The sequence below is a fragment of the Salmo salar genome, chromosome ssa28 (assembly GCF_905237065.1).
Source record: "Salmo salar chromosome ssa28, Ssal_v3.1, whole genome shotgun sequence".
Classification (NCBI taxonomy): domain Eukaryota; kingdom Metazoa; phylum Chordata; class Actinopteri; order Salmoniformes; family Salmonidae; genus Salmo; species Salmo salar.
This window is the reverse complement of record NC_059469.1, coordinates 5,120,652-5,145,166: the sequence shown is the minus strand read 5'-3', so window position 1 is coordinate 5,145,166 and position 24,515 is coordinate 5,120,652. Positions and strand designations below refer to the sequence as shown.

At 42.9% G+C, this 24,515-nt stretch overlaps 2 protein-coding genes across 3 annotated transcripts in view; one reads left to right on the top strand and one right to left on the bottom strand.

The window, feature by feature from the left end:
• Positions 1-990: 990 nt before the first annotated feature.
• Positions 991-1,791, bottom strand: LOC123731459 (SUN domain-containing protein 1-like). The gene is made up of 3 exons (XM_045710290.1): positions 1,687-1,791; positions 1,388-1,480; positions 991-1,207 (listed from the first exon to the last, which is right to left on the bottom strand). The coding sequence occupies exons 1-3, from the start codon at positions 1,783-1,785 to the stop codon at positions 1,091-1,093; spliced, it is 309 nt and encodes a 102-aa protein (XP_045566246.1). The 5' UTR covers positions 1,786-1,791; the 3' UTR covers positions 991-1,090.
• A 14,197-nt stretch (positions 1,792-15,988) lies between these two features.
• The window catches only part of LOC106589361 (uncharacterized), a 29,593-nt gene continuing 21,066 nt past the window's right edge, over positions 15,989-24,515 (top strand). Inside the window, exons 1-2 of one of the 2 annotated variants that reach the window (XM_014179227.2) lie at positions 15,989-17,698; positions 18,523-20,200. In XM_014179227.2, coding sequence (XP_014034702.2) covers positions 18,546-20,200 — 1,655 coding nt within the window. In that variant the 5' untranslated portion in view covers positions 15,989-17,698; positions 18,523-18,545. The remainder of the gene's footprint in view (positions 17,699-18,522; positions 20,201-24,515) is intronic. The other variant, XM_045710202.1, reaches the window with a different exon arrangement.

Below are 24,515 nucleotides of genomic sequence, written 5' to 3'. Positions count from 1 at the left end.
TATTCATTATGATCTAAAAGGCTAAACTGATCTTAGATCAGTACTCCTACTCTAATATGCTTTGTGGATATGGGCCCTGGTTTCACCATGAGCGACAAGGGCTCAACACACATGACTCCAGTTTGGTCTCATAACACAAAATGCCCTTGAAACATTCTTCAGCCAATAAAAAGGGTGGCAGGTAGCCTAGTGGTCAAGAGCATTAGGCCAGTAACTGAAAAGTTTCTGGTTCAGATTCCAGACCTGACTAGGTGAAAAATCTGTTGATTTTCCTTTGAGCAAGGCACTTGACTCTAATTGCTCCTGCTAAATGACTAAAATGGTAAATCCAATACATTTTGTCTTGTCTGAAGCAGTAGAGCACAGATTCCGATCCATGTGGTTATCCTTCGAATGTCAAGTTTGTCAAGTTTGCGGAGCAAGCACTTATGTGTGTGTGCATAATTTCAGTGGTGTAAAAATACTTTAAAGTACTACATACATAGTTTTTTGGAGTATCTGCATTTTACTATTTATATCTGACAACTTTTATTTCACAACATTCCTACAGAAAATAATATACTTTTTACTCCATAAATTTTCCCTGACACCCAAAACTACTCGTTACATTTTGAATGCTTAGCAGGAAAGGAAAATGGTCCAATTCAGGCACTTAACAAGAAAACATCCCTGGTCATCCCTACTGCCTCTGATCTGGCGTACTCACTAAACACAAATGCTTTATTTGCAAATTATGAATGAGTGTTGGAGTGTGCCCCTGGCTATCCGTAAATTTAAAAAACAAGAAAATTGTGCCGTCTGGTTTGCTTAATGTAAGGAATTTGAAATGGTTTATACTTTTACTTTTGATACTTAAGTATATTTTAGCAATTACATTTACTTTTGATACTTAAGTACATATAAAACCAAATACTTTTAGACTTTTACTCAAGTAGTATTTCACTGGGTTACTTTCACTTTCACTTGAGTATCTTTACTTTTACTCAAGTATGACAATTGGGCACTTTTTCCACCATTGCATAATATGCATAATTGGCTCCAGCCATCTGCAGAACATTAAAATGTAGACAGGGTGGTCTGCTCTGTGCCCTCAGTTGACACTGGGCTGACCGTGCACTCTGATGCGGTACAGGCAGGTGTACTCCGGGTGACCCCAGTTGGACAGCACCCGAACCTCAATGATCTGATAGGCTTTATCATTCTCCTCCTGTGGATAGATAGCAGAAGACACTCAATTTAGATTCAAGTCATTTAAGAATTATCAAGACCTAAAACTTTCCAAGTCACCATCTCTAATCGTACTAGAGATAAGTGCCATGTGGACTACTAACATAACATCTTCCACTGGCCAATCAAGCCCCTTGAGGTAGTGTTGGAGTGTACTTACGGTGACAGGATAAGTCTGTAGAGCATCCTCATCATCCTGGTAGGTGTAGCTGCCCAGTAACTTACCCTCCTCCTGGTACTCATCATCCAGACCCTGGAAACAAGTGTACACAGTTAGAAAACAGCAGAGACCAACAGCAATAAGTGTGTCAATCAATAGTGCTTCACCAGAGCACACTCACAGTAAATGTGACTGAAATTGAGTGTCTACTAGGTGGGCTTCTGAATGGCTGAGACAGCAATAGCCGACATTAATGTTAATTGGGTAAGCAGGGTAGTTTGGAGGTTTGCATGGCTTACATAGACGGTAAACTGGCGCGGGGCGCTGCTGATGGTGCCTGTTGGCAACAGGGCTTTGGGGATGTGTTCCAATGAGGGCACGATCCTCATGGAAAGCATCAATGGGTGTAACTTGACAACAAGAAACGCGGATAACAGAAAATGGCGCTAATTCCGGTCTGCCCACCAGGGTTGCCATGTCCACGGTTTTCAGGACAAATTGGTCTAATTTGAAAATGATGTCGCGGGTGGAAATGTATTGGTCGCGGGTTGTGTGTTTTTGAGCTACTTCTAAATTAAAGCGAGGCCGCCATGGCATTTTTCTTGAAAATATACTGCTCAAAAAAATAAAGGGAACACTTAAACAACACATCCTAGATCTGAATGAAAGAAATAATCTTATTAAATACTTTTTTCTTTACATAGTTGAATGTGCTGACAACAAAAATCACACAAAAATAATCAATGGAAATCCAATTTATCAACCCATGGAGGTCTGGATTTGGAGTCACACTCAAAATTAAAGTGGAAAACCACACTACAGGCTGGCTGATCCAACTTTGATGTAATGTCCTTAAAACAAGTCAAAATGAGGCTCAGTAGTGTGTGTGGCCTCCACGTGCCTGTATGACCTCCCTACAATGCCTGGGCATGCTCCTGATGAGGTGGAGGATGGTCTCCTGAGGGATCTCCTCCCAGACCTGGACTAAAGCATCCGCCAACTCCTGGACAGTCTGTGGTACAATGTGGCGTTGGTGGATGGAGCGAGACATGATGTCCCAGATGTGCTCAATTGGATTCAGGTCTGGGGAACGGGCGGGCCAGTCCATAGCATCAATGCCTTCCTCTTGCAGGAACTGCTGACACACTCCAGCCACATGAGGTCTAGCATTGTCTTGCATTAGGAGGAACCCAGGGCCAACCGCACCAGCATATGGTCTCACAAGGGGTCTGAGGATCTCATCTCGGTACCTAATGGCAGTCAGGCTACCTCTGGCGAGCGAATTTGCCAATCTTGGTGTTCTCTGGCAAATGCCAAAAGTCCTGCACGGTGTTGGGCTGTAAGCACAACCCCTACCTGTGGACGGCGGGCCCTCATGCCACCCTCATGGAGTCTGTTTCTGACCGTTTCAGCAGACACATGCACATTTGTGGCCTGCTGGAGGTCATTTTGCAGGGCTCTGGCAATGCTTCTCCTGCTCCTCCTTGCACAAAGGCGTAGGTAGCGGTCCTGCTGTTGGGTTGTTGCCCTCCTACGGCCTCCTCCACATCTCCTGATGTACTGGCCTGTCTCCTGGTAGCGCCTCCATGCTCTGGACAATACGCTGACAGACACAGCAAACCTTCTTGCCACAGCTCGCATTGATGTGCCATCCTGGATGAGCTGCACTACCTGAGCCACTTGTGTGGGTTGTAGACTCAGTCTCATGCTACCACTAGAGTGAAAGCACTGGCAGCATTCAAAAGTGACCAAAACATCAGCCAGGAAGCATAGGAACTGAGAAGTGGTCTGTGGTCCCCACCTGCAGAACCACTCCTTTATTGGGGGTGTCTTGCTAATTGCCTATAATTTCCACCTGTTGTCTATTCCATTTGCACAACAGCATGTGAAATGTATTGTCAATCAGTGTTGCTTCCTAAGTGGACAGTTTGATTTCACAGAAGTGTGATTGACTTGGAGTTACATTGTGTTGTTTAAGTGTTCCCTTTATTTTTTTGAGCAGTGTATATATTTTTCTGTGATCTGCCGCAGCTGACTATCAGGCAGTGAGGCAGCCTCTTGCTGAGTGAGTGAGTAGGACAAGAGGGGTGTGTGTGTTGACTGAACGCTGCAGCAGGCAACTATGTCACGTGAGTAAGAGGAGCCAGAAAAGCACACACAAACATCATGACAACGTTTTACCAAGTGTAGTTAGGCTATTTAGATTGTCATCATGGAGACACCTATTTCCAACACTTTTTCCATAAAACATATTACACTCTAGAACTGATGCACATCAAGAAATAAGACAACGCACAAAAACAACTTTAGGCGCTCTAGAGCCCATTAGATACATTTGCTCGAAGGTGGTTTAAACTGCATTCTAATGCAGTGGCGATTTTAGCATGTAAGTCTTGGTGGGGAAAACTCAGCCAAAAAATTGTAGATGCATGCCAGCAAAGCCACTACACAACACTAAACAATACATTAATTGCACTATAACAGTGACAAACGGTGCCCACAAACTGCATAAAGCTGTCCCAACAACAGAACTTTCCTTTCTGCACCATGGAGTGAATCCTTACCACTGCTACACCTGGCTATCAGCGGAGCCTTGTCTGGCAGCGAAACAGTTGATTCAGCCTCATTTACTGCCTTTTAGAAAACATAGCTGATATGGCTGACTTGCTTAAACAAATGTGGTTTCTACTGACAATTGAGATGTACAAACCTGGGCATAAGGGAATGACGAGTGGATAAGAGGCAATCTGTAATTTGGATTAAGACATTAATGAGCGAGCTAGGATGGACGTAGTCAATATAACTATTTGTTCAGCACTTTTGAAATGTACAGCAACAGAATTCAAAATATGGGCCATTATTACACCAAGTCAGAACCGTAGTATAAATAAAGGGGGCATATAAACAGACAATGAAAGCTCTTACAATATTAGATGATTACATTTCTCTAAAACAGGCTACAGGCTACATGTGCACCACCAAGTCAGAACAGTGGAATAAGTTATGACGGGGAAAGGTACCACATTTCTAGGGTGAGGCACATGGGCTACTAACAGCTTACAACACAACATACACTTAGTATTACTTTCTTAGCTACAGTATACATATCTCCCTGGCATTGTACATAATTTATGCGGCAGCAACAATACATTTTTGGACTCACCTTGTTGTGCTGTGCTCACTTGAACAGGAAGGCGGTTCGGCGGTCCTTCTTGTGGGCAAATTTTTTCATCAATCTTTGTCATCCAAGTCTGCTTCTTTGAAAACCACTGGGAACTCTGGGGAAAAAAGCAAGTTTGAATCATGAAGTCAGTGATCTTCAGGTAGGAAGTCCAGAGTTCCCGACTTGGAATTCCGAAATGGATGACCGTTCAAAATGTATTTTCCCAGTCGGATCTCGTTTTTTTCGAGTTCCCAGTTGTCTTGAACTCACTGAACTCTGAGATTTTCCAGTTCCGAGTTTCCATTTTTTTTATGCAGCAGAAGTCATGCTGGATTAACAGCATGGCCAATGTATTCAACCTTTTCTGGCCCATGGTGTTGAATGTTTATACTTTTAAGTTTGGAAAAGAGACCCTTAAACCCAGACTTGGACCACACAACCACTCCACTGAATAGCAGGCTAGTGATTGCTTTGCAACGCTTGCAGTTAGCCACTGATTCCTTCTGGTAGGTTCCAATTATTATAGCAAGAACTCAACGGATACTACGAAAGCTCAAACCAAGTTTATTCATCCCAAAGGGTCAAACACCTGTACAGACCAAGACATGGTTTTACCCGTGGTAGTATACATATCCCACTTGGGCTGGAGTCCCCTCCTTATCACTAAACATTGCATGTTTATTGCTAGGCCGGAAGCTAAGTGATATGGACAATACACGGTTCCTCCACTTATCAGTACTGCCACATGTGACCGTTTTCCCTACACTCAGCCCCTCCCAAGCTTACTTATGGCACCCCTCATGTTTCTATTATACATAATGATTAATAATATAACTAATGATTAATAATAGTTAATTCTCAGAAATCCAAACCTATCACTTCAAACCACTCATTGTTGAATTTGCAATTTCTAATTTGTTGTGTAATGTTTATGTCCAATGGCTGATGACCACTGATACATTTTATCTATAATTTCTCTTCATATGACAAGGATTGGAAAGCATTTGCCAGTAGATTGTCGACTTGATTCATGATGATGATTGCTTGTCTAGCTTGCTAGCTAAGATTTGAAAGTATGATGTTGACATGATCAGTCCAATCAAAGCTACGATCAATATAATGTGATTTGACTTAATTGTATCTGTGCCCAATGACCTTGAACCTTCTTGGATGGGCACTTCTAATGTAAATCTATGGCAGCACCCAGGCGGATTACATTTTTTAGCTCTCCCTGTAGATTTTGCGGTGACGTAGTATCCCCATGAGTGACAGAACTCTGAGCCAATACCCGACGCCACTAGAGAATATTACCAACCCATTCTCTCTGAATTTTCCGCTGGCTTGTCACAGGCGTCGATGAAAGGTGACCAAAACGCAGCGGGTATAGTGCTCATCTTCCTTTTATTGTTAATAAAGTGAACACTTAAACGAAAACAATAAACCAACAATCAACAGTTCTGCAAGGTACACAGACTATACAGAAAGCAACCACCCACAAAAACACAGGAAAAAACAGGCTGCCTAAGTATGGCTTCCAATCAGAGACAACGAAAAACACCTGCCTCTGATTGGAAACCATACTCAGCCAAACATGGAAAAAGAAACATAGAAATAGAAAACTAGAACCAAAATCCCCTAGAACCAAAAAACCCCAAAACAAACACCCCCTGCCACGCCCTGACCATACTACAATTACAAATGACCCCTTTACTGGTCAGGACGTGACATGGCTGCCCCACCACCACAGAAAGCAGTGAGCTAGGCTGAAACACCTGCATTTTGGAGCTGCCTTACTCAAGAAAATAAAAAAGAGACCATGTTTGTATGTGGCTTTACTATGTTGTTTGCAAACTGATACGTGACACATATTAATGCCAAATAACATGCAAAACAGGCAACAAAAATAATATATACAGTACCAGTCACAAGTTTGGACACACCTACTCATTCAAAGGTTTTTCTTTATTTGTACTATTTTCAACACGGTAGAATAATAGAGAAGAGATCAAAACTATGAAATAACACATATGGAATCATGCAGTAACCAAAATAGTGTTAAACAAATGAAAATATATTTTAGATTTTAGATTCTCCAAAGGAGCCACCCTTTGTGTTGATGACAGCTTTGCACACTCTTTGCATTCTCTCAACCAGTTTCACCTGGAATGCTTTGCCAACAGTCTTGAAGGAGTTCCCACATATGCTGAGCACTTGTTGGCCGCTTTTCCTTCACTCTGCGGTCCAACTCATCCCAAACCATCTCAATTGGGTTAAGTTTGGGTGATTGTGGAGGCCAGGTCATCTGATGCGACACTCCATCACTCCTCTTCCAGGTCAAATAGCCCTTACACAGCCTGGAAGTGTGTTGAGTCATTGTGCTGTTGAAAAAGAAATGATAGTCTCAATAAACGCAAACCAGATGGGATGGCGTATCGCTGCAGAATGCTGTAGTAGACATGCTGGTTAAGTGTGCCCTGAATTCTAAATAAATCCCAGACAGTGTCCCCAGCAAAGCACCCCCAAGCCATCACACATCCTCTTCCATGCTTCACGGTGGGAAGCACACATGCGGAGATCATCCGTTCACCTACTCTGTGTCTCACAAAGACATGGTGGTTGGAACCAAAAATCTCAAATTTGGACTCATCAGACCAAAGGACAGATTTCCACCGGTCTAATGACCATTGCTCGTGTTTCTTGGCCCAAGCAAGTCTCTTCTTATTATTGGTGTCCTTTAGTAGTGGTTTCTTTGCAGCAATTTGACCATGAAGGCCTGATTCACGCAGTCTTCTCTGAACAGTTGATGTTGAGATGTGTCTGTTACTTCAACTCTGTGTGAAGCAGTTATTTGGGCTGCAATTTCTGAGGCGGGTAACTCTGAAGAACTAATCCTCTGCAGCAGAGGCAACTCTGGGTCTTCCTTTCCTCATGAGAGCCAGTTTCATGATAGTGCTTGATGGTTTTTGCAACTGCACTTGAAGAAACTTTCGAAGTTCTTGATATTTTCCAGATTGACTGCCCTTCATGTCTTAAAGTAATCAAATCAAATGTATTTATATAGCCCTTCTTACATCAGCTGATATATCAAAGTGCTGTACAGAAACCAAGCCCAAAACCCCAAACAGCAAGCAATGCAGGTGTAGAAGCATGGTGGCTAGGAAAAACTCCCTAGAAAGGCCAAAACCTAGGAAGAAACCTAGAGAGGAACCAGGCTATGAGGGGTGGCCAGTCTTCTTCTGGCTGTGCCGGGTGGAGATTGTAACAGAACATGGCCTAGATGTTCAAATGTTCATAAATGACCAGCATGGTCAAATAATAGTAATCACAGTGAACAGGTCAGGGTTCCATAACCGCAGGCAGAACAGTTGAAACTGGAGCAGCAGCATGGAAAGGTAGACTGGGGACAACAAGGAGTCATCATGCCAGGTATTCCTGAGGCATGGTCCTAGGGCTCAGGTCCTCCAAGAAAGAGAAAGAGAGAGAGAGAGAGAGAGAGAGAGAGAGAGAGAGAGAGAGAGAGAGAGAGAGAGAGAGAGAGAGAGAGAGAGAGAGAGAGAGAGAGAGAGAGAGAGAGAGAGAGAGAGAGAGAGAGAGAGAGAGAGAGAGAGAGAGAGAAAGAGAAAGAGAAAGAAGAGAATTAGAGAGAGCATACTAAAATTCACACAGGACACCGGATAAGACAGGAGAAATACTCCAGATATAACAGACTGACCCTAGCCCCCCGACACATAAACTACTGCAGCATAAATACTGGAGGCTGAGACAGGAGGGCTCAGGAGACACTGTGGCCCCATCCGATGATACCCCCAGACAGGGCCAAACAGGCAGGATATAACCCCACCCACTTTGCCAAAGCACAGCCCCCACACCACTAGAGGGAAAACTTCAACCACCAACTTACCATCCTGAGACAAGGCCGAGTATCGCCCACAAAGATCTCCGCCACGGCACAACCCAAGGGGGGGCGCCAACCTAGACAGGAAGACCACGTCAGTGACTCAACCCACTCAAGTGACACACCCCTCCTAGGGATGGCATGGAAGAGCACCAGTAAGCCAGTGACTCAGCCCCTGTAATAGGGTTAGAGGCAGAGAATCCCAGTGGAGAGAGGGGAACCAGCTAGACAGACACAGCAAGGGTGGTTTGTTGCTCCAGTGCCTTTTCGTTCACCTTCACACTCCTGGGCCAGACTACACTCAATCATAGGACCTACTGTAGAGATGAGTCTTCAATAAAGACTTAAAGGTTGAGACCGAGTCTGCGTCTCTCACATGGGTAGGCAGACCATTCCATAAAAATTGAGCTCTATAGGAGAAAGCCCTGCCTCCAGCTGTTTGCTTAGAAATTCTAGGGACAATTAGGAGGCCTGCATCATGTGACCGTAGCGTACGTGTAGGTATGTACGGCAGGACCAAATCGGAAAGATAGGTAGGAGCAAGCCCATGTAATGCTTTGTAGGTTAGCAGTAAAACCTTGAAATCAGCCCTTGCCTTAACAGGAAGCCAGTGTAGGGAGGCTAGCACTGGAGTAATATGATCCAATTTTTTGTTCTAGTCAGGATTCTAGCAGCCGTATTTAGCACTAACTGAAGTTTATTTAGTGCTTTATCCGGGTAGCCGGAAAGTAGAGCATTGCAGTAGTCTAACTTAGAAGTAACAAAAGTATGGATGAATTTTTCTGCATCAATTTTGGACAGAAAATTTCAGATTTTTGCAATGTTATTGTAACGGTCGTCGTAGTAAGTGAACCAAAGCGCAGCGGGTTGAGTGCTCATTATATATTTATTTTGAACACTTAAAAAACAAAACAAGAAAACGTACGAACGAACAGGATTACAGGCTAAACACAGCTACGCAATCACAACTTCCCACAAAACCCAAACAAAACACACCCTTCTATATAGGACCTTCAATCAGAGGCACCGAGGAACCACTGCCTCCAATTGAAGGCCAAATCAATAAACTAAACATAAAACTAAAAAGACTAGACTAGAACATAGAAATATACTAACATAGAACATAGCCCAAAACCCCCGGAAAACACTAACCAAACACCCCTCTACATAAACACACACCCCGAACCACATAAAACAAATACACCCCGGCCACGTCCTGACCAAACTACAATAACAAATAACCCCTTTACTGGTCAGAACGTGACAGTACCCCCCCAAAAGGTGCAGACCCCGGATGCACCTCACACAAAAAAATAAACACAAAATAAACCCCCCAAACTAAAGGGAGGGAAGGGAGGGTGGCTGCCGTCACCGACGGTTCCCGTGCTACACTCCCCCTCCCCAATCCTCCTACTGTGGAGGTGGCTCAGGCTCTTGCCTTAGTCCCCCACCTAACCTGTCCACCCCTGCTGCATGCCTCTGGCTGAAGCGCATCGCTGTAGACCTCGAGCTGAAGCACTTCGCTGTAGACCGCAGGCAGACGGACGATTCTGGGAGCTCTGGACTGTAGGGCGACTCTGGCTGCGCCGATTCCGGACTGTAGGGCGACTCTGGCTGTGCCGATTCCGGACTGTAGGGCGACTCACTCGGTTCCGGACTGTGGGCCGTCTCACTCGGTTCCGGACTGTGGGCCGTCTCACTCGGTTCCGGACTGTGGGCCGTCTCACTCGGTTCCGGACTGTGGGCCGTCTCACTCGGTTCCGGACTGTGGGCCGTCTCACTCGGTTCCGGACTGTGGGCCGTCTCACTCGGTTCCGGACTGTGGGCCGTCTCTCTTGGTTCCGGACTGTGGGCCATCTCTCTTGGTTCCGGACTGTGGGCCGTCTCTCTTGGTTCCGGACTTTGGGCCATCTCTAGACGGGGCACTGTCGCCGGACACTCTGGACGGGGAACTGTTTCCGGACACTCTGGACGGGGTACTGTCGCCGGAAGCTCTGGACGGGGTACTGTCGCCGGAAGCTCTGGACGGGGTACTGTCGCCGGAAGCTCTGGACGGGGTACTGTCGTCGGAAGCTCTGGACGGGGACTGCGCACTGAAAGCCTGATGCGTGGGGCTGGTAGTGGAGGTACCGGACTGGAGACACGCACCCCAAGGCTAGTGCGAGGAGCAGGAACAGGATGAGTTGGACTGGGCTGACGCACTGGAGGCCTGGTGCGTGGGGCTGGTACTGGAGATGCCAGACTGGATACACGCACCCCAAGGCTAGTGCGGGGAGCAGGAACAGGACGAGTTAGACTGGGCTGACGCACTGAAAGCCTGGTGCGTGGTGCTGGCTGTGGATGTGCCAGACTGGAAACATGCACCTCAGGGCTAGTGCGTGGAGCGGGAACAGGATACACTGGACCATGGGTAAGCACTGGAGGTCTGGAGCGCATCTCCTGCACAACCCGTCCGGGCTCGATGGTCATAGTAGCCCTGTACGAGCGGAGTGCTGGCACAGGGCGAACTGGGCTGTGCAGAGGCCTGATGGTTGCCGTGCGTAGAGCAGGCGTAGGATAGCCTGGGCCTCGGAGGCGCACTAGTGGCCAGATGCGCTGCGCAGGCATCCTCCTTCCAGGCTGGATGCCCACTCTAGCACGGCACTTGCGAGGGGCTGTGATCACTCGCACCGGACTGTGCATGCGCATGGGCGAGATCGTGCACACTTCCGCATACACCGGCGCTCTCTTCACCACACGCTCCCCATAATAAACACGGGGAGTTGGCTTAGGGCTTACCCTTGGCCCAGCCAAACTACCCGCGTGTCCCCCCCCCAAAAAATTATTGGGGCTGCCTCTCCGGCTTCCTTGCCAGCCGTGTTCTCCTGTAGCGTTCCCGGTCCTCTTCAGCCTCTCTCCATGGTCCCTCTCCGGCTAATATCTCCTCCCAAGTCCAAAACTCCCGATAGTCCACCTGCTGCTCCTTTCCCCGCTGCTTGGTCCGTTTGTGGTGGGAAGTTCTGTAATGGTCGTCGTAGTAAGTGAACCAAAGCGCAGCGGGTTGAGTGCTCATTATATATTTATTTTGAACACTTTAAAAACAAAACAAGAAAATGTACGAACGAACAGGATTACAGGCTAAACACAGCTATGCAATCACAACTTCCCACAAAACCCAAACAAAACACACCCTTCTATATAGGACCTTCAATCAGAGGCACCGAGGAACCACTGCCTCCAATTGAAGGCCAAATCAATAAACTAAACATAGAACTAAAAAGACTAGACTACAACATAGAAATATACTAACATAGAACATAGCCCAAAAACCCCAGAAAACACTAACCAAACACCCCTCTACATAAACACACACCCTGAACCACATAAAACAAATACCCCCTGCCACATCCTGACCAAACTACAATAACAAATAACCCCTTTACTGGTCAGAACGTGACAGTTATGTAGATGGAAAAGCTGTCCTTGAAACAATCTTGAAATGTTCGTCAAAAGAGAGATCAGGGTCCAGAGTAACGCCAAGGTCCTTCACAGTTTTATTTGAGACGACTGTACATCCATCAAAATTAATTGTCAGATTCAACAGAAGATCTGTTTCTTGGGACCTAGAACAAGCATCTCTGTTTTGTCCGAGTTTAAAAGTAGAAAGTTTGCAGCCATCCACTTCCTTATGTCTGAAACACAGGCTTCCAGCGAGGGCAATTTTGGAGCTTCACCATGTTTCATTGAAAGGTACAGCTGTGTGTCATCCGCATAGCAGTGAAAGTTAACATTATGTTTTCAAATGACATCCCCAAGAGGTAAAATATATAGTGAAAACAATAGTGGTCCTAAAACGGAACCTTGAGGAACACCAAAATGTACAGTTGATTTGTCAGAGGACAAACCATTCACAGAGACAAACTGATATCTTTCCGACAGATAAGATCTAAACCAGGCCAGAACTTGTCCATGTAGACCAATTTGGGTTCCCAATCTCTTCAAAAGAATGTGGTGATCGATGGTATCAAAAGTAGCACTAAGGTCTAGGAGCACGAGGACAGATGCAGAGCCTCGGTCTGACGCCATTAAAAGGTCATTTACCACCTTCACAAATTTAGTCTCAGTGCTATGATGGGGTCTAAAACCATACTGAAGCATTCCGTATACATTGTTTGTCTTCAGGAAGGCAGTGAGTTGCTGCGCAACAGCTTTTTCTTAAATTTTTGAGAGGAATGGAAGATTCTATATAGGCCGATAGTTTTTTATATTTTCTGGGTCAAGGTTTGGCTTTTTCAAGGGAGGCTTTATTACTGCCACTTTTAGTGAGTCATGTACACATCCGGTGGATAGAGAGACGTTTATTATGTTCAACATAGGAGGGCCAAGCACAGGAAGCAGCTCTTTCAGTAGTTTAGTTGGAATAGGGTCCAGTATGCAGCTTGAGGGTTTAGAGGCCATGATTATTTTCATCATTGTGTCAAGAGATATAGTACTAAAACACTTGAGTATCTCCCTTGATCCTAGGTCCTGGCAGAGTTGTGCAGACTCAGGACAACTGAGCTTTGGAGGAATACGCAGATTTAAAGAGGAGTCCGTAATTTCCTTTCTAATGATCATGATCTTTTCCTCAAAGAAGTTCATGAATTTATTACTGCTGAAGTGAAAGCCATCCTCTCTTTGGGAATGCTGCTTTTTAGTTAGCTTTGCGACAGTATCAAAAATACATTTTGGATTGTTATTATTTTCCTCAATTAGGTTGGAAAAATAGGATGCTCAAGCAGCAGTGAGGGCTCTTCGATATTGCACGGTACTGTCTTTCCTAGCTAGTCGGAAGACTTCCAGTTTGGTGTGGCACCATTTCCGTTCCAATTTTTTTTAAGTAATGATGGACTTTGGTTTCTCTTTGCTTATTTGAGCTTGTGATAATAATAATTTGACCAAATAGGGCTATCTTCTGTATACCACCCCTACCTTGTCACAACACAACTGACTGGCTCAAACTCATTAAGAAGGAAAGAAATGTCACTATTTATCTATTGACAAGGCACACCTGTTAATTGAAATGCATTCCAGGGGACAACCTCATGAAGCTGGTTGAGAGAATGCCAAGAGTATGCAAAGCTGTCATCAAGGCAAAGGGTGGCTACTTTGAAGAATCTCAAATATAAAATATATTTAGATTTGTTTAACACTTTTTTGGTTACTATATGATTCCATGTGTTTTATTTTCTAGTTTTGATGTCTTCACTATAATAAAATAAAGAAAAATCTTGGAATGAGTGGGCGTGTCCAAACTTTTGACTGGTACTTTATATAGATATAGGGCTCAAAATATAGGGCTAAAAACAGCCCCACCTGCCCTGAATGACGGGTCGCCACTATTCTAATGTCGACATTGCTTATGGAAAATTATATCAAGTGAAAGGTTTTACCATGCACAGTTCTTGGGTCTTGTGTGCTGTGCTAGTGGACATTTTTTATGGAAGTTTTGGACCTCCCTGAAGTTATGGGACTCCCTCGCGTGCTTCTATTATGGGGGAAAATACTCAATGAAACTGACATAAAATGTGGAGAATTGTCACGACTTCAGCCGAAGTCGGTCCCTCTCCTTGTTCGGGCGGCATTCGGCGGTCGACGTCACCGGCCTTCTAGCCATTGCCGATCCACTTTTCATTTTCCATTTGTTTTGTCTTTGTTTTACACACCTGGTTTCAATTCCCCAATTACTTGTTCATTATTTAACCCTCTGTTCCCCATGTTTGTTTGTGAGTAATTGTTTGTATGTATTTACGGTCCGTTTTTGTGGGCTAGTACATTGTGGTGTATTTGTTGATTTCTTGAGTAAATTACGTTAATTACTCATATCTGCTGTCCTGCGCCTGACTCCTCCACACCAGCTACACACAGACCATTTACAAGAATGATACATCTGTTAGCGATTAATTAGCCTATTAATTTATATCCCTATGTACCATTGATACAACAAATATGTTGAAATGACGATAAGATATCACCGGAGTCATTACAAATCTATTTATGCCACTTGTGTAGCCTACCTGGAGCTGGCAAACGGATTTAATAAATAGCCTATAACTTCGGTTTATTGTTGTTGTAGCCTTGTGTTATTATGTAATTATTAATGGCCATGTATAGTTAATGAAATTGGAAGTTATCAATTGTGATCTATCGCAATTCTATCGCAATTGCTGATCAGCTGTTGTTAGAATGCGTTAGATTGAAGGTAACAGTCAGTCAGATTAGTCTACAGGTAATTTGTTTTTTTAAATAATCACTGGCTGTTGTTGACAAGCTTAGGCCTATTCAGTTCATATCCTTATTATTAACATATGATTCAGAGATTAATATTACGACCCCATCCTCTGTATCCTATTCCAGCAGGCTATCTGGGCAAACAGAAGCACTTCTTAACTCGAAATAGCCTCACAATTCATGTTACATAAATTAGTCTGTCAATTTGAACTAAGCAAGCTGCTAAATTGTTCATTTTACATCTTGCCTGGGCTACTGCCAGGGGCTTTAGACTATCTTGCCAGGGGCTATATACTACCTGCATCTAGCTAACCAAAGCATGAAAAAGTTTAATTACAATCATAAACCCAGATTTTAGTCAGTAGGCCTAGCCTATCTATACCTATTGAAATGACAAGTCAATCTCGCAAATGGGCTATTTATATCGGTTTGTAGTCTTAACATCTGGTACATAATAACAGCACAACAGCCAGAAAATACCCTAACTTTTGTTTTTTGAAGTTCATCCAAGTGTTTCTTGCACAGAGATTTCAAGATCCATTGTTCAACTTTCATCCCTCAAACTCTACTGTTGGATTTATCTATAGTTATGCACATGCGCATAAGGGATTTATTGACAATTACATTTAAAAAAATATTAGGATCCCCATTAACCGACGCCAATGGCGACAGCTAGTCTTACTGGGGGCCGACACATAACAAAAAAGATATTACAGACAAAATACTTTACAATTTACATGCATTTAAAAACATGAACATGTAGTGTGTGTGTGTGTGTGTGTGTGTGTGTATCTATCAGTTACACATACATGTCAGTACATGCACACAACATAGCAGTCAAACGAGTTAACATCCATTGATGGAAAATGATCTGCGGAGTTTAATAAAGGCAAATTATATTTTTTCGTGCATCATATTCAAATTCCTTTATTAGTCACGTTAGCTCACAATAGTAATTATTTTGATGGAAAAGCTCATTTTGCTTCTGATGTTGTTAAGATCCCGTGAGGCTCAGTTGGTAGAGCATGGTGTTTGCAACGCCAGGGTTGTGGGTTCGATTCCCACGGGGGACCAGTACGAATAAAATAAAAAAATTATGAATGAAATGTATGCACTACTGTAAATCGCTCTGGATTAGAGCGTCTGCTAAATGACTAAAATATAAATCATGTTATAAGTTACGTCGATATTCCTTCTTTATTCGCTCGATAACGTTATGGAAAAATAGGTTAATTGGCTAAATGTGGCAACTCCCCTCTGGCGGGTTTTGAATAGTCATTGGGTTAGAAATTGTAGCTAGACCTGGCAAACTTGCTACACACCTTTCTCCAGAAAGTTGTGGGTCGCATCGTTTTTCTTTTCTTTTACCAACCTCAAATCTGATCAGGACAGGACATTGAACGTGGACAGCGCTCAGACCACCACCACGAGGAAGTCAATTTATGTCGGTTTTGTGGACTTTTGGCAAATATGTATGAGTTCATTTTAGATTCATTCTAAATATGTTGTACTCTGTACACTGTCACTCGAAGTTAGTTTCATTTTCGTTATGAAATTCGCAATCAAATTCACAGTTTAGTCTATATAGTTATATAATGCTAATTAATTGTAGACAGCTTTTTAAATAGCCTACAATGTTTCAGTTAGTTGTGAGCAATATATAACTATTTACAAAGATAGGCTACTTACAAATGGTCTGTATCAATGCGTCGAGAAAGGTACGTCTCAGTCATTTTAACTTCTAGCTTACACCCTTTCAACAGCCTGATCCTACCACTTTGTTTGGTAAATTGAGGGTGGCTGACATGTAACCACTCTCAAATCATAGTAATGTTTATAGTACGGTTTATTTTATCTTGTAGGCCAACACATTTGCAGTTTAAAGCTGAATTGCAGTATATAGACACAAATGAAGAGTAAGAGGAAAAACATGAGTTTCAGATCATGGGGAAATGAAGAGCAATGGATGAAGGGTTGACTTATTGACGCAGTTGGGTGTGATTGGAGGGGACTATCAATGGTCTGAACATAATACATAAACAGCTGTGGATAGGCTAAAAGCATTGACGGTGTATATTAGTCCCCCATGATGAGGATCGGTCTCCGTCTGTCCGTCCTTCAATTAATCACACGATATCTCAGACAGCACTGGCACGATTTTGACGAAGCTTGGGTGAATGGTGCGTCTTGCCATAGAGATCTGGCATTTACAAAATTACACTGATTGCCCGAAGGCGGGAGCTATAATAATTTGAGAAATCATGACATGGAGTACAAGGAGTGGATTAGCTAAAGAGATGGGCTAACTGTCTTCCATTTTTTTAAGACATTTACCGGTATTGTCGTTGTTAGAGCGGGTACTTGAGTATTTGGTCAATATAATGGATAATCTGTGGTCACACGCCGTAACTAAAAAGTGTTAGTCACACACGATATCTCAATACAGTCATATCTTCGGTTATGAAATGATTGTATGCAGTTGTACTAACCTCAAGTCATTTATAAATTATACTATTCAAGAGTCAGTCATTAAAATGAGCAGCAAAAAAAATTACATTCAGTAGATTTGGGTTCAAAGTCAGAAGGAAAAAATATCCTAGGCCTAAATGAAAGTGGGATAAAGGGATTAAAACAATTTTAGTAGTCGGCTACGGTGCACGGATGACATGGCAAGCACCGAACAGTCTGCGGTTGACTATATCCAAAATGGCAGAAGCCTTCTTGTGGATAGCCTTGAGAACCCCTCCCTGGTAATTGACCACTTGCATAAGCACATGGTGCTCCATCAGGAGGAGGTCTCTTACCTGTCCTCCATGTATGAGAAGTCTGATAGATCCAGAAAAATGCTGGACATGACTGTTTGCAAAGGGGAGGCTGCGTGCTATGAGCTTTTAAAGATATTGTACACCACCAGGAAAGTTTCACTAAAACAAGATATGCATTATTGGATCAGCTGCTTTTCTTTCAGAGATGACCCAAAGCTAGAGTGACTTCACTCCTACCGGTATGTGATATTGGCAATTAAATCTGATTTGCGGGAACGCAACACTAACTGTAAAATTGTTATAGAGCATACATTTCACATCTATAAGCACTATGAAAAGCATCACATCATAGCTACATAGAGCATTATTAAAGCTTAAAGAGGAACAACATCCAAAACCATTCATTAATAATTTTTTTCTAGAACTCCATGTCTCAGTTATAGACAGTTGCTGCTCTACCCTTTAGCTAGAGCAAGCAAGTGCCTAACTCTGCTAACTCTGCCTTGCCACCAGACGACCTCAGCCACTGATTTTGTTAGCGCTTTAGTCATTTAGATATAAAATGCCATAAGCCATAGCAACATGTGTCTAATAATTGCAGGAAATGACCTTTAAAACAGCTAAATTTATCTAAGCCCCATGGCAAAGGGTTTAGAATCGCAGGAATTGAACATTAAAAACAAAAACATTTTCTGTCCGCCGCCACGATGGTCTCTGTGATATGACACATCTTGATTGACACCTCATCAAGCCCAACTAACTCCTCCACGCTGCTTCCTCTTCAAACAAAACATTCCCACTATCAATGTGAATCGGATCGTTAAGCTTTAATAATACCCCATATAGCTATTGTGCCATGTGTATTATGTGCTTATAGATGCTTTATAATATACAGTTCATGCAAATTATTACCCAAATCTCTTAGAATCAATGGATAGCAAGTCATTTTATAATAAAACCCAATTTGACACTTGAGTGGTTCAGTTATCTACCAGACATTTTATTTAATGCTCAAATCATGCAATTGTCCTTGTTTCCTTACTGCTTCATCTTTTTTTTCTAGATTCCAAACCTTGCTTCAAGTACATGAGGCAGTTGAAATTGAAAGCGATTCGGATTTGTGAGGCAAGACGAAAAAAGTGCATGTATTGGCTAAAAAAGAGTTGTACATTGAAACCATTCACATACATACCTCTTGTTTTGGACCCAGACAGAAGTGTGTTTCAAAAAAGCAAGATCTCCAAAAGCAAGGCCTACAAAAAATCTCGCTCAAAAAAACTTCAAACTTACATTCCAGCATTCAAGAGAAAATTATCCCCTGATAATTTACTGACAGGAAATGAGAAAAAAATTCTGCTGGTTGGAAAACCTGGGATAGGTAAGACTACAGTTGCCCAGGAGATGTTGAATCTTTGGGCACAAAAAGAGGACAATGCGGTGAGCTACATGTTTTACTTCAATGAATCCTTGATGAGGTCTATGTCCCACTCTGATGACCCCACGACTCTGAAGTCACTTTTGTTTGGCAAATATGTCAAACCAGAGGAAGGGATTGAGGAGATTTTGCAAGATATTGAACAGAATTCTGAAAATGTCATAATTGTGTTTGATGGAATCATGGACACAATCAGCAATTCTGTAGTGAAGCGCATTTTAGAGAAAGACCTTCTGTGTGATGCTAAGATTGTGACCACATGCAGACCAGAGGCAGAAGACTGTGGGTTTTTGTCTGACTGGCCATCTTATCGAGTGGAAGTACACGGATTCAATGACGAGTCAATCAGTTCTTTCTTTAGGTGGATGTTTGATACAGATGAGGATACCATTTGTAGAATTTTGAATAACCCTGAACTCTTTAGTCTTTGTCATGTCCCAATGTACGCCTTCATAGTGACTGCCTGCATCTGTTTGAGTGTTTCCGAAGCTAAAGATCATCCCTGCACAGTAACAGAAATGTACGTACAGATCTTGCGAGATAGCTTGAAAATATGCAATGACCAAACTACAGAACACCTGGATAAATACATGCATCACCAAAAGCAGGCCCTCAGGTCTCTTGCGGAAAGCGCTTACCAAGCAATGCTGGGTAAAACAGTCAACGTGACAAGATTGGATGGCGAAGACCACAGTGTGCTAGATGCTTTCCTGACGTCATCTGCTGCCAAGGACACAACATCATCTTGGGCTTTTCTCCACAACACAATGCAGGAGTTTTGGGCCTCTGTTTTTCAGTTGATGACACCAGACAAAATCACCCAAGTCCTTCAGCAGTGTCAGACCGAAGAAGGAAAGTACTTGAAGCACATTTTCTCGTTCTTGTGTGGACTTTCTAGTCAGTCCAGTAACATGGTTGAATCAATAAAATTCTTGATTTCTGAGGAAGAGGTGAGAGAACTATCTGACCAGTACATTGAAAAGATCATAGACTCATTCATCTACTGTGAGACACAGCAGGACCCTGATGAATCCAATTCAGATGTTGATGTGGAAAATCTCCTCTTCATTTGTCAGTGCTTGTATGAGCACCAGTCACCTGAGGCCTGCTTACTCCTCCTAGAAAAAGTGGGCTACGAGTTTAATCTCAGTGGAGAACAGCTTGATCCTCAACAGTGCTGTGCAGTGTCATATGTGATCAACCAATCCAAAGACAGGAATGTTCGACTGGATCTGGAGGACTGCTCTTTGTCAGATCCAGGACTAAGGCTCATTCTCAGGGCTTTGGAAAATCTCACAATGCTCAGGTATTACCCTTCTTACTATTACAGAGCTTGATAGTAGCCTTATTTATATGACTTCATCCATGCGTGACAATGACATCCCGTAAATATACAGTCAGGTCCATCATTATTGGCGCCCTTGATAAAGTACTGAGCTATATTGTATGCTAAAAAAATTTGATATTATTTTATACAAATATACACTATATATACAAAAGTATGTGGACACCCATTCAAATTAGTGGATTCGGCTATGTCAGCCACACCTGTTGCTGACAGGTGTATAATATTGAGCACACAGCCATGCAATCTCCATAGACAAACATTAGCAGTAGAATGGCCTTACTGAAGAGCTCAGTGACATTCAACATGGCACCGTCATAGGATGCCACCTTTCCAACAAGTCAGTTTGTCAAATTTCTGCCCTGCTAGAGCTGCCCCCGTCAACTGTAAGTACTGTTATTGTGAAGTGGAAACATTTAGGAGCAACAATGGCTCAACCGCAAAGTGTTAGGCCACACAAGCTCACAGAACAGTACCGCCGAGTGGTGAAGCGCGTAGTGCGTTAAAATCGTCTGTCCTCGTTTGCAACACTAACTACCGAGTTCCAAACTGCAACATCAGCACAATAGCTGTTCATCGGGAGCTTGGTGAAATGGGTTTTCATGGCCGAGCAGCCGCACATACACAAGCCTAAGATCACCATGCACAATGCCAAGCATCGGTGCTGGAGAGGTGTAAAGCTCCCCGCCATTGAACTCTGGAGCAGTGGAAATGCGTTCTCTAGAGTGATGAATTACGCTTCACCATCTGCCAGTCCGACAGAAGAATTTGGGTTTGGTGGATGCCAGGAGAACTCTACCTGCCCGAATGCATAGTGCCAACTGTCACGTTTGGTGGTCGGAGGTATAATGGTCTGGGGCTGTTTTTCATGGTTCGGGCTAGGCCCTTTAATTCCAGTGAATGGAAATCTAAACGCTACAGCATACAATGACATTCTAGACGATTCTGTGCTTCCAACTTTGTGGCAACAGTTTGGGGAAGGCCCTTTCCTGTTTCAGCATGCCAATGCCCCGTGCATAAAGAGAGGGCCATACAGAAAAGGCTTGTCGAGATTGGTGACATCAACCCCATCAAACACCTTTGGGATGAATTGGAACGCTGACTTCACCCAACATCAGTGCTCGACCTCACTAATGCTCTTGTGGTTGAATGGAAGCAAGTCCCCCGCAGCAATGTTCCAACATCTAGTGATGAAAGCCTTCCCAGAAGAGTGGAGGCTGTTATAGCAGCAAAGGGGGGACCAACTCCATATTAATGCCCATTATTTTTGGAATGAGATGTTTGACGAGCAGGTGTCCACATATTTTCGGTCATGTAGTGTTTTGCCTTGTGAAAGAGATTTTGTAACACGTAATACAAAAATAATCTAAAAAAGATAGGGGTCAAAATTTGGAGTTTGGAGAGCACAAGAGAGGGATCATAGCCCGTTCCTCAATACAGAATATTTCCAGTTCCTCAATATCCTTAATCTATACTCTTCAATTCCAGCTTCAATTTCCACTGGGCACAGACGTTAATTCAACGTCTATTCCATGTTGAAATGATGTGGAAACAACGTTGATTCAACCAGTGTGTGCACAGTGGGAGGTTTTCAATAGAATTCAAGTCCAGAGACTGAGATGTCCATTACAAAATGTTGATTCTGTGGTCAATTATCAATTTCTTTGTGTATTTTGATTAGTGCTTGGGGTTATTGTCTTGCTGGGATATCCACTTGTGGCCAAGTGTCAGCCTCCTTACAGAGGCAACCAGGTTCTTGGCTAAAATGTCCTGGTATTTGGTAATGTTCATGATGCCCTTGACCATAACAAGGGCCACAAGACCAATAGAAGCAAAATAGCTCCATAACATCAAAGATGCACCACCATATTTTACCCAACCTGATCTCATAGTTTCACTTCGGGATTTGATGGAATTTAATGAACGTATTTACAGGGTTCATTTCGCGTGGTTATAGGGTTAAAACATAAACAACTCAAAATGTTAAGTTTAGGTAGAGTGATTAAGGTTGGGGAAAGCATAATGAAATAGTAATATAAATGTTCACATTAGGGCTGTCCCCGACTAAAAGTAATATTGGTCGACCGCAATTGATTTGATTGTGCCGCCTGGCTGAGACTTGCTGCGCTGTGTTAAGTGACTGTGTGACTAGGACTGGTTGTCTTTCTCCTCCCTGCTGCAGCGACCACCACACATCTATAGCGCTGTCCGTGTTGCTGAAGCTGCAACATAATTACAATCATTTCTGACTGAAAAGTTTCCGAAAAAACATTCCCTCAAACCTTGCTCTCTTTACGTGACACATGCATGTTTCGCATGCGCGTGACCAATAGGGCCTGACCTATAGCATATTATAATCACGTCAATAAATTGGTTGTAATAAACTCTGAACACCGTAACACACGTGACAGCCAAATAGATGCAGAGGACGTGACAAATAAACTCGAAACGGGGGAATGTTTACTGGTTGCACAGGAGGTAAATGGCAAGTCAGATGTGTGGAAGACGTTTGACTGGTTGTAGAAAATGCTGGAGATCAAGAAAAAGAAGGTATGGAGCAAGTGCTGCGTGCAACAGTCGCATTCAGTCGTGAATGCAATTTCCGCAATGGAACAGTTTAGCCCTATTTATTGTTTATGCGAATTATTCAATGGTCGCTTTGTTATTATATTTTTAAACTAAAATGCTTGATTGCATTTCACATCATGAATGACTCATATGCTGTGTGATGACATTAATGAATGAATTATTGATTTATACAGTAGCCAATGTAAATATTGAAATATTAGCCTAAGTAAGTTACGCTATTTAGACTAAACAGGATGCGGTCTTAGGCCTACATGTCACGACTTCCCCCGAAGTCGGTCCCTCTCCTTGTTCGGGCGGCGTTCGGCGGTTGACGTCACCGGCCTTCTAGCCATCGCCGATCCACTTTTCATTTTCAATTTGTTTTGTCTTTGTCTTACACACCTGGTTTCAATTCCCCAATTACTTGTTCATTATTTAACCCTGTTTCTCCATGTTTGTTTGTGAGTAATTGTTTGTATGTAATACGGTCCGTTATGTGGGCTCGCTTTATTGTAATATATTTGTCTATTTTGAGTAAATTATGTTTAGGGTTAAAAAGGAGGGTTATTATTATAAACCGAATTTTTCTGACAATTTGGAACAGTGTAAACAACACTAAATACATGATAAATAATACCACAGAGGCTGGTCTAATGAAAAAAGTGCAAAGCCTTTATTACAGCATAGCAAAGACTAAAAACAGCTGAATTTATGAAATTGTTGGGTGAGGCTTGGTGCTCATGGAATCAGTAGGCTATTAAACAAACATTAAAACAGGAAACAGAAGCAGGATCTGTCTTATTTCTGTAGGTATATATGGATGATTTATAAAGCCAGGCACATTTAACAGTTGGGCTATTGATTATAGACATTAAGTTGGCATTTCCTCTCCTCACTTTTCTTAGACAATAAGGGCTGTTTTCTTGTCTCCTCATTCTGCTGCCTCCTCCTGCATTGTTCTCAACAACAATTTGCTGGTTAACTTTGCTATTATGCACATAGCAACATGGTCTAGGAAAAAAACGTCAATTCAACAGCGCACTGATGTGTTTCAGAATTGCGGACAGCAACTGCTATCCAACGCGAGAGAAAGCGCATGTGTTATAAAATAACATTTTTTATTAGTGTTGCGCCATTGTTCCTACTTAATATAACTATATACAATTTCAGTAGCACATGTCAGAGTGATGGACTGTGCCATCCCCACGGCCTCCACAATGGATTAGTCCACTCAAGAAAGGCGCGAATCAGACAGGTGTCTTGTATTTTTTTGAAGCAGCAAACCAAATAAATCTTTGTCGACCAACAGCCTCTCGACCAAACGATCTACCAGTCGACTAAATGGGGTCATACCTAGTTTCCATTTAGTATCATCAAGTACTCTCCCTGCTTGCTAAACAATTGTGAACTGCCATGGCGCAGTGGTCTAAGCAGCGCGCTCTGAGCTTCGTGAGTTCGAGCTCAGTGCTGTGCCATTGTTTATTTTTTTTCTTCTGAATGCCGAGGACGGCAAATATTGATGTCCTCGGGACCTTTTCAAATGTCCGAAATCGACTTGTGTTTCTAGTGACCAGCTTGATTTTACCATAGGTATGAGCAGTGGCAATTTTAGCATGTAAATCTTGGTGGGGCAAACTCCCCACATGTTTTTGTTGATGCATGCCAGCAAAGCCACTACACAACACAACCCTAAATAATACATTAATTG